The sequence below is a fragment of the Eptesicus fuscus genome, chromosome 20 (assembly GCF_027574615.1).
Source record: "Eptesicus fuscus isolate TK198812 chromosome 20, DD_ASM_mEF_20220401, whole genome shotgun sequence".
Lineage (NCBI taxonomy): Eukaryota > Metazoa > Chordata > Mammalia > Chiroptera > Vespertilionidae > Eptesicus > Eptesicus fuscus.
The window spans coordinates 5,293,798-5,308,540 of NC_072492.1; the positions used below are offsets into that span (position 1 = coordinate 5,293,798).

Below are 14,743 nucleotides of genomic sequence, written 5' to 3' on the forward strand. Positions count from 1 at the left end.
CCTTCCTCCCACACAGAACCTAGTGGGAACGATTTTGCTGTTAAGCATAACCTAGCTAGATCGGGGCTAGGTCATTAACAAGACATCACCTAAAGACCAGTGACATCTCTGATCAGTTTCTAAAGATGAATTGTTTTTCTCTTCATATAAGTTTTTCTAGCTCTATGGGGCAAGTTATGCCTTACAGCATAAAAAGTGTCCTTTGTAAATACCACAACCCAACTATTATGACAATATGTATATCTTTCCACATATGCCTTGAAGAATGTATAACTCAAATAACAGTTCTTTTATGGTAGAAGCATTCTGGTTTAGAAAATTGAGGATAAAGTGAATGTGTCATTATGTGATATTGCTATGTGGTTACCCAATTGCCATTAACTAGTCATCATAAAAGGTCCCCGACTCCTCTCTCAACAGAGAGGTGTGGGGAGAGCATTCTGCGTCAGCAGCAACGATTCCGGCAGCCCCTGCGAGGGCCGGGCTAACACAGGGACAGCTGCACATGCATCAGGCAGCACGGGGCCGCTCTGCCAGCCTGTCCTTGCAGGGGCCACTCCTGCACCTCACTGTTTGCTGTTGGCTACGCAGACCGTATTGTCAATCTGCGATGAGCTAGGAGAGGAGTTCCAGGAGAGGAGTCCCAGACATCAAGCAGGAGGCAAGGCTTCCCCTCCCCTGCTGGCCACCTGTCCTCCTGCGGGCCTTCTCTCTTCTTCCACTGGGCTGCCAGCCCACTGGGATGTGCCCCGCACGGCTGGCTCTGCACTTGGCAGCACCTTGGTGGACGCTGATGGCGTGGGATGCACCTGAGCCCTTGGGGTCTTGACACTGGGCACCCTGGGTTTGTGCCTATGGCTCTGCTCGCCTAGGGGATTCTTTGGTGTGTCAAAGCAGAACTGTCTGCCTGGAGGATGGAGCACGGTGCGCTCATGCAAACAGAAAGAGACCGTCTTTATTTCTAAAGCAGCACCCGAGCATCTCACACACGTGACCTGGGAAAGGGGGGCTAACATTTGCATACACTTCAAGCTGGTTAATGACACAGGGACTAGGGCACAAGAGGAGGCAGCGTCATCCTTCACACTCGGGATCTGAAGTACTCGGACCCTGGCACACAGGCTCCAAGGATGTGGGTGTCCCTGCCGAGGCAGTAACCCCATGTGCTGAGCAGGGAGGACTCTAGCACCAGGGCCTGGCATCGGCATCCTTGGAAAGGGCAGCACGTGGAGAGGAAGCTGCTTCACGGGGCCCCGCTTTCCGAGTGCAGCTGTGCGGAGGCAGCTCCTGCGTGGTACCCAGGCAGGAAGCTGGGGTGTGAGACCCACTCAGGAGGCGGCAAGTGAATTCAGACAGCGGTCGGTCGAAGGCTGCGTACCCGTAACAACAAAAATCTCAAGTTGTGCTTTTCTTCTTTTTAAATATAATGGGGAGGGAGGGCAAAATGGAAGCACCATCAATTGTGAGAAAAAGGACAGAACATTAGGAGTTAAACACTTTGGAATGTTAAGAGATTATGAAGGTAACTCTAAAGAGTGTGGCTAGGCAGCTTAGTGAATTAATTGCTTATGAATTAAAAATAAATTATTATAAAATATATTTCTGTACATTTTACATACATATAATCTCTCTCAATATATAAGCCAAGTGGTAAGCGACGCGGGCCGGGGGCCTTCAATCCCAGCCGAAGTCGTGCCCGGTCATCTGGTAGAACTTGCGGTTGAAGGGCCGGTAGAACTCGCGCAGCCGCCGCACCACCTCGGGGTCGATGTCGGGGTGGGGCCTGCCCTTGGTCTTGCCCAGGCAGTGGGGCTTGCTGCTGCCCTCGGCCTTCTTCAGGCAGGGGAAGCCCTTGGTCTTGTTGAAGTAGAAGTGCTTGTCGGTGATGATCCTCTTGAGGCCCAGGAAGTCCTGCACGCGGCCCAGCTCGCCGGCCGGGTCGCTGATGAGCCGCTCGCCGCTCACGAAGAGCATCTGGCCGCGCGGGAAGTGGCGCAGCCAGTGCTCCAGGTGCTTGGCGTAGATGCCGATCTGGATGGCGCTCCACGACGTGTCGATGAGGCCCGTGCTCCGGTTTTTGAACGTCAGGCTCTCGAAGGTGGGGATGTCGGGCCGCTTGGAGAGCGTCTGCGTGTAGTCCGAGATGGCCCTGGTCACCGGGTCGCGCACCACCACGATGAGCTTGGTGTCCTTGGACATGGCCGAGATGCGCGCGGGGGCCTCCCGGGTGACGAAGTAACTGGGCGTCTTCTCCATGGTGATCTGCCCGTCCAGGGTTCTGGGCATCAGGTCCCTGAGGAAAGAGCACAGGCCAAAGGCAGGTCAGAAGGTGAACGTCTTTGGCCACACCTCTCAATGTCAGCATTCCCAACCCCGGCCCCCTCCTCATTGGGAACAGTTGCAGAAATACAAAAAAAAATGCAAGCCGAATTTTTGAGCTGAAAGATACATTACTGTCCCACCTGAAGTTTGGAGGCCGGACACTACGTACCTGAAACATGAAGGCAGCTTCTAGGAGGTGAGCAGTGAGATACCCATCTCTCTAAGGTCCTCTCCCTCATTTCCCAGGGTTTCCCGCTTCTACCCGGACCCACACTCTGATGCCAGAACCAAGTGCCTCTGGGTTCGTGCCTTTCCTAAACAGTAGCACCTGGGGCCCCAAGATTCCTCTGCCCACAGCCCTCACTGGCCCGCCTCCAGGGGCTCACCAAGCCTGGGCCAATGAGCTGCGAGGACATGTCCCCTTGCCCAGCAGGCTGCACCGGCTTCATCACAGGGACCAGACAAAACCCCTTTCCCCCGAAATGTATCCTTGAAGGCAGCGAGGCACAGCAGCCAAAACACTGGGCGCAATCAGCGGAAGCATAAACTGTGCAAACTTGCCAAGAAATTCCCAAAACACTATAGATTCCATTTTTTAAAAAGGGACTTGAGTGATATCCAAATGCAGCACTAATTTAAGCAAAAGTGTGTAGACAAACTTGTTACAATAGATGCAGGCCATGACAACTGGACCAAAATCCAGCTTCATGGTAGCAATTAGCACTAAAAACAAAACAAACAAAAAAACCAGGACTCAATGATGGAAGACTGTATCTTATTTGTTCTCTGAGCCTCAGCATCCTAATATGTGAAATGGGAATAACTCCGCCTACTTTATTCAGTTGTTATGCGGTTTATAAAACCAAAGCAGTTTGGCTTAACAGTTAAGAAATGTGGGCTTGGCAATCAGACGCCTGGGTTCAAATCCCAGCCCTGTCGCTTAAAAGCTGTGTTACCTTGAACAACTTACTCAACCGTTCTGGGCTTCTTTTCCTCATCTGTAAAAATGAAGATGCTAATGCCTACCTCAGGTGAGCTTAATTAAAATTAAAACAATTAATGATAACATGTTTTGAACATGTCTGACCTATGGTATATACCTGATATACAATCATCATTATAGTGTTCAACACACAGGTCCTTGCACATGATAGGAGCAAAGTTGAGCATGTGTGTGAACAGGCTCATCCAAAGGAGATGTGTTAACTAAGTGGATACTCAGTTTTGGCCACAAATGTACAATTTTCCATGAGCTAAGAAATAGATTCCTTTTTAAACAATTTTAAAAATATATTTATTGTTGAAAATATTACATATGTCCTCTTTTTTCCCCACTGATTAATTCCTACCTGAGCCCAGGAATTAAAAAAAAAAAAAAAAAGACAATTTCAACATCATTTTTGAGCAAATATTTACCTCTCAGCAGGACATTCTAAACTTCCAGCTTCAAGCCACTCCTAATCTACTGAGACCCAACTCCGCTATTGAGCACATTTATGGAAATGGTGGTATAAACTCACTCACACTGCCAGCTAGGGGGCTCCCTGGCGCGTGCTCCCTCCTCCCACCCACCCCCAGCAGCGGAGGTGCTAGCCCTGGAGGTCTGCCTGCCTCGCAGCCCTGGCTGTGGCTTAAGCTGATTGACCCACTTTGCCCATTAATCACTTAGATTAATGCAGCCATGTCATCAGGCTAATGTGATGGAGGATTAAAGAGAATCCGACTCTCAACTTATTTTGCATTTCACTCAAAAGCAACGCGATTCAGATAAAGTCCAAGTTTTTCGCCATGTTAAACCTCTGCAACTGGCCAGTCTACAAGAGGCTCATACTCAGAATTAAAGTGCTACCACCTCATTGAAGGAAACCTAACCCCCAAAGTTGTTCAGAGCCATGCCGGGGGTGGGTTTGGGTCTATCCTCACAGAGTCCATCTGACCCAGCCTGAGCTTTTGAAGCCAGGCCACTGGTTGGACCCTCAGCATCCCCACCGATTCAGGGGTGTGGCCCTGCATAGGTCACAGGTCATTAACCTGTCTATGCCTCAGCTTTCTCATTGGAAATATGAGGAACACGATAGTATCCACCACTTCGTGTTTTCAAGACAACTGTGAGCCTAACCTTGGTACCAGGCCTGGTACCTAGCTGTGCTAGAAATGTACTCGGTGGTCTCCTGTTGGCAGGATCTGGGCAAGAAAGTAGGAGGCAAGGTTCATGCTCGGGTCCCTCACGCGGTCCATCTTCACAGACGGGCAATGGGGAGGCTCGGCTCCCGTGGAGGCGAAGATGTGGGACAGCGGGCTCTGCCCTCAGCCAGCCCGGGCTCCAGAACAACCACAGAACCTTCGCCGCCTGCGTTCCTGCAGCGTCAAGGAAAAGCCTGGCAGCTCTGCACACAATGGCTACCTGGGCAGCTGGGAATACAAACCACACCAAAGGACTGGTGCAAAGGACACGGGAGAGCCTCCCTGGCCTCCAGTCCGGAGACATTGCCTCCTCAGCCATAAACCAGCCTCTCTGAGCCGTGGGCACACCACCTGTGCCTGACTGCCTGCAGCCACCCAAGCCATCCTGGGTCCCAGCTCCAGGGGACCCCTCTCCCCAGGATGGTCCGCGTTTGTACACATAGATCCGAAAGCTCAGGGACCTCAGGACTCCTTCATCATCACACAGCCAGGGAACCACGGCTGTGACCCCAACTTCTCAGCCCTGGTCCACCCGAGGCCCCACTGTCCGTCCCCTCGGAGTGCTTGGTGGCAGCCAACGAGTGGCTGATGGACGAGATGCACAACTAGGTTCCCATGATTTCTGCAAACGCCTCCCATGCCCCCCTGCTGGCTTCCAGAGGCTTCCAGGCAGGAGAGGGGAACAGACACACCACCCCAAATGCGTGTCTTCGGCCTGAGGATCAGTGAGGCTGGTTGTGTGTAAGACACAGCAGACACGGAGAAGCTCTGGAAACCAAGCAGAGGTTGTCATTTCGCAGGAGACATTCACATTTACAGGGAAATGTCCATCAGTGAGGTGTCCTCTGTACCCGGAAGAAGGCACGAGTGAATCTTTAGAAGTCCCCTACATGGAGAAGGCGGGACTGCAATCTGCATAGCAACCTTAGCCTTGTTTCTTGTTTTCCCCCCTCGCCTCCGAAACTGACTGCCCCCGTCCCCACATCTTTTGTCTTTAGCTGGAGAGGGTATTTAACTTGGTGGTTTAGGCCATTTGGGGGAGTTGCTCAGTGTACAGCAGGTATACATGTTAATAAGTGTTCCTGGGACTCTCCCATGTGTACAGCAGGTATACATGTTAATAAGTGTTCCTGGGTCTGTCCCATGTGTACAGCAGGTATACATGTTAATAAGTGTTCCTGGGACTCTCCCATGTGTACAGCAGGTATACATGTTAATAAGTGTTCCTGGGCCTGTCCCATGTGTACAGCAGGTATACATGTTAATAAGTGTTCCTGGGACTGTCCCATGTGTACAGCAGGTAAACATGTTAATAAGTGTTCCTGGGACTCTCCCATGTGTACAGCAGGTATACATGTTAATAAGTGTTCCTGGGTCTCTCCCATGTGTACAGCAGGTATACATGTTAATAAGTGTTCCTGGGACTCTCCCATGTGTACAGCAGGTAAACATGTTAATAAGTGTTCCTGGGACTGTCCCATGTGTGCAGTAGGTATACATGTTAATAAGTGTTCCTGGGACTCTCCCATGTGTACAGCAGGTAAACATGTTAATAAGTGTTCCTGGGACTCTCCCATGTGTACAGCAGGTAAACATGTTAATAAGTGTTCCTGGGCCTCTCCCATGTGTACAGCAGGTATACATGGTAATAAGTGTTCCTGGGTCTCTCCCATGTGTGCAGTAGGTATACATGTTAATAAGTGTTCCTGGGACTGTCCCATGTGTGCAGTAGGTATACATGTTAATAAGTGTTCCTGGGCCTCTCCCATGTGTACAGCAGGTATACATGGTAATAAGTGTTCCTGGGTCTCTCCCATGTGTGCAGTAGGTATACATGTTAATAAGTGTTCCTGGGACTGTCCCATGTGTGCAGTAGGTATACATGTTAATAAGTGTTCCTGGGACTCTCGCATGTGTGCAGTAGGTATACATGTTAATAAGTGTTCCTGGATCTCTCCCATGTGTGCAGTAGGTATACATGTTAATAAGTGTTCCTGGATCTCTCCCATGTGTGCAGTAGGTATACATGTTAACAAGTGTTCCTGGGTCTCTCCCATGTGTGCAGTAGGTATACATGTTAATAAGTGTTCCTGGATCTCTCCCATGTGTGCAGTAGGTATACATGTTAACAAGTGTTCCTGGGACTCTCCCATGTGTGCAGTAGGTATGCATGTTAACAAACTTCTGTTTGTTTTTCTCCTGTTAATCTGTCTTTTCTTAGAAAGGATCTCAGCCAAGAGCCCAGAAGGGTGGAGGGGAATTATTTCTCCTCCTCTACACAGGCGCTGGGCTCCCGTGGAGCTGGTGTCTCAGCACCCCCCGCCCCCCCCCGCAGGCCCCCCACCACCACCCAGGGAACACGGAGCAGACTGAGCAGTGTGGGGACCGCTCCTGGCACAGAGCCTTCGGACAATCTGGGCAAGCCCCCTTCTCCCCTCAGCCGCTCTTCTCCCACCTCCCACCACCCATCCCTTGGTCCTGGAACAAGCTCCTTTGTACCGGCTTCCCTTTCCCCTCCTTTCACTGGCCTCCCTCGCCTGCCCTCAGGCTCAAAACCGCTCTGAGCACAAGTGACTCAGAGAAGTCTGAGGCCTTGGCCAAGGGCGAGCCCATCACGTGGGCCCTCGCACGCCCATCCCAGCAGCGGTCCAGCCCCAGAGAAGCCTCCTGGGCGAGCCAGCAGGGAGGTTGCAGGTTAATTGAGCTGCTCATTATGAAAGCCAGTTTCTCAAACCGATAGCCATACCTAATAATTATCTAGTGCTTGGAGCTTGCAGAGGACTTTTCACAACGTTATCTGATTTCACCGCGCACAACAAGCCTTTGAGGTGGGTATTGCAGCCCCAACTTGCTCAGGAAGAAATGAGGCTAAAGAAGAGAGAGTGACTTGCTTAGAGGGGGGTCACTGGCCTGCATGGCAGGAGCTGGGACCTAGCATCAGCCCATGGGAGGTGTCCCCTTGCTTTTGCCACGACCCTCTCCTCTCAACCTCCTGTGGTTTTCTTCTTAATATGATGAAGAGCACACAGCACCACACACCTGTCCTCCCTTTAAATACCTATTTTTTTTTTCTTGTTCATAGATTGGGATCTTAATAATAGGTATTTCAGTGCTAGAATCAGATGACTGCAATCATAATTGTTCAGAAATGAGCCAGACTTTGGAACAACAGACCTCTGAGGTTCACGTACTCCTGAGTTCTGTGGGGCCTGGACTCTCTGCAGTCATTGCCCAGCCCACCTCCCCCCCACCCACACACACACACCCTGCTCGGCCTCCTCCCTCCTTACAGGTGGGACACCTCTCTGGCACCTGGCACACAGGACCATTCTCTAGTGCTCCCCACAAGATGCTAACCAGCGATGCAGGTGACACCCAGGACGGAGAGCAGAGGGGCTCCCACTGCTTCAGGAAGACCTACGGGTGAGCGGGCTGGTCCTCCCGTCGGGCCTGGGGATGGCAAGCCCAGGGAACTCCCAGGAACACTGGCTCTCAGAGCGCAGGAACTGAGAACCGTGAGGGTTGGCAGGGGTGTGCAGGCAGTCAGTGTGTTCCAGAATGTTCACGGGAAAGTGACGGGCCCTCTGTGGCAGCCAGTCTTACCCCTGCTTGCACCCTGGCTGTCACGGGGCTTCCCAGAAGCGCAGTCTACACGAAACCTCCCAGGTCCCCGGGGCCTGTGACCGCGGGAAGCAGAATATTTTAAACAAGCCTTCAGGCCTCCGTGAGGAGGAAATTCACACGAACCAGAGACGTAAAAAGCCCTGTAACTCGGATGTTCTCCGCTAGCAGATGTTGCCCTAATTCTCTCTTTCTTTCCTCGGGCGACATGCCTGCTCCCAGCGTCAGCGAGTGGATTTAGGGAAGGGGCTAACTGCACAAGAACAGGGAGGAAGGCTGATGGCTGGAACCCAGCTCCCCCCAGCCAAAGAGATGCAGAGGCTTTTACACAAAACATGACGGCGGGGATGAGCCTCAGGGGGAGGCCACACCACTGCCATGCTCGGGGGGCAGCTCCTCTCCCGCCCAGGGACACTGGGCGCCCCTTTCCCCTCCTGCTTTGGGAGATGACTTCTTTGCTCGGTTGCAGAAAAACCCCATTTGTTCTGGGTTACAAAGATGTATTTTTCTTTTTTTAAATCGACTTTTTAACCTCCTATACTACCATATAGTAAATAATCATTGTTGGAATCCAAGTCTATGAGTTTTGACAAATGCATAGGGCTGTGTAACGGCCGCCACCACAATCGGGAGGCAGGTCCACCCGTCCGTCCGTCCGTCCGTCTGTCCGCAGGAGCAGAGCAGCTGTTCCCCAGGACAGGCGCCTCACCGTAGCCGGGCGTCCTCGTTTCCACACTGTTTTGAGGAAAATATTGATTGAGATGAGAAAAACAATCAATAGAGACTTAGAAATGTTGACATGGAGTTATTTACTGCTGGCAAAACAGGACTTGGAGTTCTGCTTCTCCTGGGCGTGTCCCTGGCCCCGGCCTCCCCGGCCTCAGAGGCCGCTGGCCTGGAGCTTCGCAGGGCGGGGCCCATTCGGAGGCGCTGCTCTGGCGACCAGCCTTTGGGCTCAGCTTTAGCTTCTGCACAGAGCCCTGGCCCAGCCTAAGATTTCCCAGAACCAAAGTGAAACAAGGAAAGTCTCCACAGACAGCAGAATGGGGGGCCCCAGGGGTTACATCCCTCTCCCCCGCAAAAACTAACAAACCAACAAAGCCACTGAGCTCGCTCCTCACATGCACAGTCCCCAGTGGGCTAGGAAATAAGCACACACACACCCCTAAAAAGGGCAAAATAAAGTGCCATTTTTTTTGAGGATCCTATAAGCCTATTAAATATCAGTAGCAAAACTCAAATGCGCTGGAATCCCCAGGGGCTAGGAGAGAGGGGCAAAGAGCAGGCAGAGCACAGAGGACTGAGGGCCGGGAAGAGTCTGCAGGTACCTCAATGGTGGACATACCCTCACACAGTTGTCTAAGTCCACGGAGTGCACAGCAGCGGGAGGGAGCCCGCCGTGCACCGGGGACTGTGGGTGGCATGATGCACCGCTTGGGGAGGAGGATATGGGGGAGGCTGTGCTTGTGGAGGGCAGAGGGCATGTGGGAAACCTCTGTACTTTCTGCTTCACTTTGCTGTGAACCTAAAACTACTCTAAAAACACAATCTCTTCTATGAACTCTGGTTTTCTCTGGGGAAGAACAGGCCTCATGCCCTCACACCCGTAGCCCTGCAACCACCAGCAGTGCACACTCTCATCCCATCCTCTCCCCAGACTCAGCTTCCTCCACGGCCTGGGCTCAGGGCGCATGCTTCGCCTAACCCCCACTGCCACACTGGCCCCCTTTCCCCCAACCGCTGGGAAGAGAGAAAACCTTCCCTCCCAGGTAAAAATGAGGTTTGTAAAAGGTAGCCTGTCTTAACCTAAGATATGTAGGACAAGGGACAAAATATCAAACTTTCTGTCTTGAAAAAATTTTTTAAAGTCTTATTTGATGAAAAGACACCCTTGGGTTAGAGACATTTCTGACTACCTGGCAGAATTGGGGCCCAAACCCCTCCCTTAGCCTCCCTTCCTGGGCCCAGAGGAGTCCCCGGGGAGGAAGTGAGGGACTGGAGACCAGAGAGAAGCCAGGGATTTATTTGGGGCTCAACTTTAGCTGAGTGCCTCAGTCTCCCCAGCACAGGGAGGTCAGGAAACCCACTCAGCTGGCTGACTCCCGTGGATGAAAACGGGCCACGTACTAAACCTGACAAGCTCAGGGGAGGCCTGCATGGTGGCCTTACAAACTAGAGACCTAAAGGAACCACACAGGAGGCTGAAATGAAGACTTCCGACCTAAAAGCTAGTCAGGTGGGTGGCTATGTCCTAGGACCTAGGCCAGCGTCTTCCCTGACAAAGGCCAGTCTTTACCTTCACTGCGCCTGTCTACGGTCTTTGCACCTCGGATAACATACCTTTGGAATGTCAGGATAACCCCTTTTTCCAGACCCTTCAGGGCACAACCTCCCCCCAGAGCAGGAGCCCACAGAGCCCCTCATTGTTATCCTGTTCCCCACATACCATCTCTGTGAGCTGTCAGTATTAACTATCCTGTACCCACCAATGTGAGGGAAGTGTGTGTCTCTCCTTTCACTCTTTCTCCAATCCCAGAGATTTCCCCGCTTTGCTTTCTCCCGCCTCCTCAACCTACCACCAGTGGGTTCCATGTCACCGTCCCCATGCCTCTCCTTTGATTGTAATTTACAAAATAAGCTGCAAAACTGCCCTTCTCAGGAGCATATTCTCAACCCATTGGGATTTTGCTTCCTGGCAACTGTCGTCAGCTTGGCTCAAATAAACTCATGGAAATTCTCTACAGATTTGGACATTTTTTATATGGCCACTTGAAGAGGGGGGGCGGGGGGGCATGGAAAGAAGGTGACTTAGAGGGAAGGTGACATGCGACATGGAGGGAGGTGATGTTTCCAAGAGGTGAACTCCAAGCTGCCAGACAAGTCCTAGGGGTGCAAGCCCTAGAGGGGCAGGTCCTGGAGGGGCAGGTCCTAGAGGGATGAGGCCTAGGGAGGCAGGTCCTGGAGGGGCAGGTCCTGGAGGGGCAGGTCCTAGAGGGGCAGGTCCTAGAGGGGTGAGGCCTAGGGAGGCAGGTCCTGGAGGGGCAGGTCCTAGAGGGGTGATGCCTAGAGGGGTGAGGCCTAGAGGGGCAGGTCCTGGAGGGGCAGGTCCTAGAGGGGTGAGGCCTAGGGAGGCAGGTCCTGAGGGGCAGGTCCTGGAGGGGCAGGTCCTGGAGGGGTGAGGCCTAAGGTGTGGGGAGGAGGCTCTCCTCCAGGTGTCAGTGGGCACTTGGGACTCCAGGCCAGAGGTTTTTTAAAGGAAAAGTCTGGGGGAAGAGAAAGCGTGGGCGCCACGGTCATTTCAGGTCCACGCACAGGAGTTTCTCTGGTGACAAGTGTGGGCCAGCCTATCATCTTCCGTGGAGGCCAGTTACCAGCCCTAAGGATCCACCGCAATCAGGCACCCAAACACTGCGTGGTGTCTTCCCACCTCATGGCCTTATAGATTACAGAGGGAAAGACAAGCGCTACAGCCTATTCTCTCTCCTCCCAGACGAGACACAGGGACAAGACCTGATGTAGACCACGCAGGAGCCTGCTCCTGAGTCGGCACTGCAGCTGTGAGCTGGGACCCTGGGAGTTCCTTCTTGAAAGCAGCTTTCTTCCCCGGGAGGCGGGAGGCGGCGGGAAAACGTGTCTCAGCACAGTCCCTCCTCGTGGGGAACCTCCTTCCTTGGGTGGGAAGACTCAGCCCACCAGTTCTGCGCTCCTCTTCAAAGGGCTACTCTCCATCAATAATTATCTCCATTTGGGGGAGATGTTTGCATATCAAAGAACTCCTTTCGGAGGGTTTAAAATCATTTAAAATGAAATTGTGAATAGTCTGTTCCCAATGCCTCTTGGGTCTTGAAGCCGAGCAGTGGGCTACCGGAAGTGATGTCACCATTCATTAAAACGTTCCAGCCCCCGCCCCCTTTTCTAAGGTAATGGGTAGGAAAGAAGAAAAATAACAAAGGATGGGGTCCCCCAGACCTCCTCCTCCCCTTCCAGCCCTCCCTTCTTCTCCACTCCCAGCCCCCAGCCTCCAGCACCAGGATTTGGCCTCCATTGTCCTAGAATTTCAATGCCGCTCAGAAAATGAAAGGCCGTGAATGCCACAAGGGGGTGGGGCACAAAAGAGCATCTCGCTCCTCTGGGTCAACTCAAGACTCCTTTCATTTTGGCAGAATCCTCCCTTATAGACCCGCTGCACAAAGGCCTGGTTCCTGTTCCTGGAGGGGGCGGGGGGGGGGGGCAGGATGGGGGGCGGGCTTCAATTAAAAGCTAATAGCCTTTTGTGTGGGAGCTCTCTGGGGCATCGCTCATGTTTATTGCACATCACTGTGCCGGGACAAATCAGTGAAATCAGAGAAATGTGTCTGTTTCCTGAAAAATTTTTTGTTTGTTTTGATCATTAGAAAGAGAGAAAGAAAGGAAAAAAAAGTGTTCTGAGAAGCAGACTTTAGACAGTGAAATCAGCGCTGCCACTAGGCAGCGGGGAGCAAGGGCCCAGGAATAAGGAGAAGGGGCACCAGGCCCCAGGGCAGCCGCTCAGCCAGGCCCTCTTCCGAGGGGACCGCCGCCTCCCCTCCAGCTGCTCAGTGCTGGCTCCGTCTGGAACCCTCGCCTTGTCCCTGGGGATGGTGGGAGCCTGGCTCTGTGTAGGTTCCTTCCCTGCAACAAAGGGTCGGCCCTCCCCCTCCACAGCGGCACTCGGTGCTCCCCGGGCTCCTGCAGTTTCTCCAGCTCCTGCTGCACCCCAGCACCTCTGGGTAACTCAGTGCGGATGTTTGTAAGACCTTCACCGAGAGCTTCCAACCACTCAGCACCGCCAGCCAACCCAGAGTGAATGAAAACACTGCGGGGGGCGGGTGCTTTCGGACCTTCAGTGACAGCACGGGGCACTGGACATGAGAAACTGGGTTCCTGGCCTGGCCTACCACTGACAGGAGCCGGACCCTGGACCAATACTCCAAGCTTTGAACTCAGATTCCCTGTGAATAAAATCAGTGCATTGGTTTAAAAAGGTGTTCTTCGGCTCTAAAATTCTCTAAGATGACCTTTAGCATCTCCACTCTCCCATCACCCCTATTCCACCTCCTCCTTCAGCCAGCAGTAGTTTGACACAAGTTGGCAGAGTTAAAGGAGAACCTTTATAAATACTTGGTGATTGTATGTGTATCTCGGGGGCATGAGTATAGACCAACCCCAGAGCATAATTCAGATGCAGATCAATGTCAAGTGTACCCTAAACCAGTGGTCGGCAAACTCATTAGTCAACAGAGCCAAATATCAACATTACAACGATTGAAATTTCTTTTGAGAGCCAAATTTTGTAAACTTAAACTTCTTCTAATGCCACTTCTTCAAAATAGACTCGCCCAGGCCGTGGTATTTTGTGGAAGAGCCACACTCAAGGGGCCAAAGAGCCGCATGTGGCTTGCGAGCCGCGGTTTGCCGACCACTGCCCTAAACCATACACCCATTTGTTAAGTAGCCTGGTGCTGGGTGGAGTAGAAAGAAAAGTGGGTAGGTCAGGTTGTGTGGCCTTGGGTAAGTTGCCTGCCACTTTTGAGCTGTCTTTCCTCATCTGTAAAATGGAAATATTTGTCCTATTTTACACACACACACACACACACACACACACACTGAAACGCAAATGTAATTTGTAGATGAATAAGCTTTTACAGTACAAAACCCTTCCTAAGAGTAAGGTGGAGTGAATCCATTTACATCCCCTCTATTATCTCCTTTGATATATGGCTCCAGATACCAGGAATATTTCGAGGGAAATGCTGCTAAGGAAAGAGAAACACTAAATTGGTTCTCAAACTCAAAGTCTCATCTGAAAGAGTCTGTTTCCTGAAATTCGTCACTTGCTCTGTGGAGAATCCCCTATTTGGACCCTTCTTAGTACCCGGTAGGACCCTGGAGACAAAGACCCAGCTCCTCTCCTGGGTCCCCGGCACTGAGTGAATGGGGTGGTCCCCGTGTGGGGACTGAAAAAAACACTCTCCTCCCACCTTCCAGTTCTGGTTGGGCTGCGAAATGAACAGAGTACTGAGGAAATGTACAAAGTTTACTGCAGATGCACATGCCAGGGGTGCTATAAGGTATGAGAGCCACAGGGGCACTGGCAGTTGAGGTTGAATACGCCCTTATGGACAAAGGAAAAGGGGACAGTGACGGGATTTCAGAAGGAAGAATAGGCAATTTACAGGTAGCTAAAAAGAACAGCACGCTGTGGCAGGCAAATTCTTGCTAAGCGGCCCAGAAACAATGGGGCACAGTGGGTGGGAGGTTAGTACGTGGGGGGACGGGATTAGGTGCAGGGGGTGGGGAGATGGAGGAGGTGAGAGGGGTGAAGGAAATCCTGCCACCAGGCCTGCCTGGAGCCTCCCTACTTACCGCTAAGGTGCACGCGGTCAGATTCCCTCCCTCTGAATCTCTTAGGCAGGAAAGGGGAGGGTTAAAGGTTCTTACTGAGTGTTTTGTGTCTTAACAACCAGCGTAAAAATCAATACCCCAACAGGCATAGTTTTGGGGTCACAAAACTGTGGTCCCCTTTACAAGCTGAAGAGGAGTGGGAAATGAGGCAATCTTTAATACAAACATAGCCCCCTTTGGAGGATTCTTTCTT

General features: G+C 52.0%; 1 protein-coding gene across 1 annotated transcript in view; it reads right to left on the reverse strand.

The window, feature by feature from the left end:
- Positions 1-1,582: 1,582 nt before the first annotated feature.
- The window catches only part of LOC103300563 (heparan sulfate glucosamine 3-O-sulfotransferase 3B1), a 44,500-nt gene continuing 31,339 nt past the window's right edge, over positions 1,583-14,743 (reverse strand). The window contains exon 2 of the mRNA XM_008157449.3: positions 1,583-2,293. Within this exon, the coding sequence (XP_008155671.2) occupies positions 1,675-2,293 (619 nt within the window). The 3' untranslated portion in view covers positions 1,583-1,674. The remainder of the gene's footprint in view (positions 2,294-14,743) is intronic.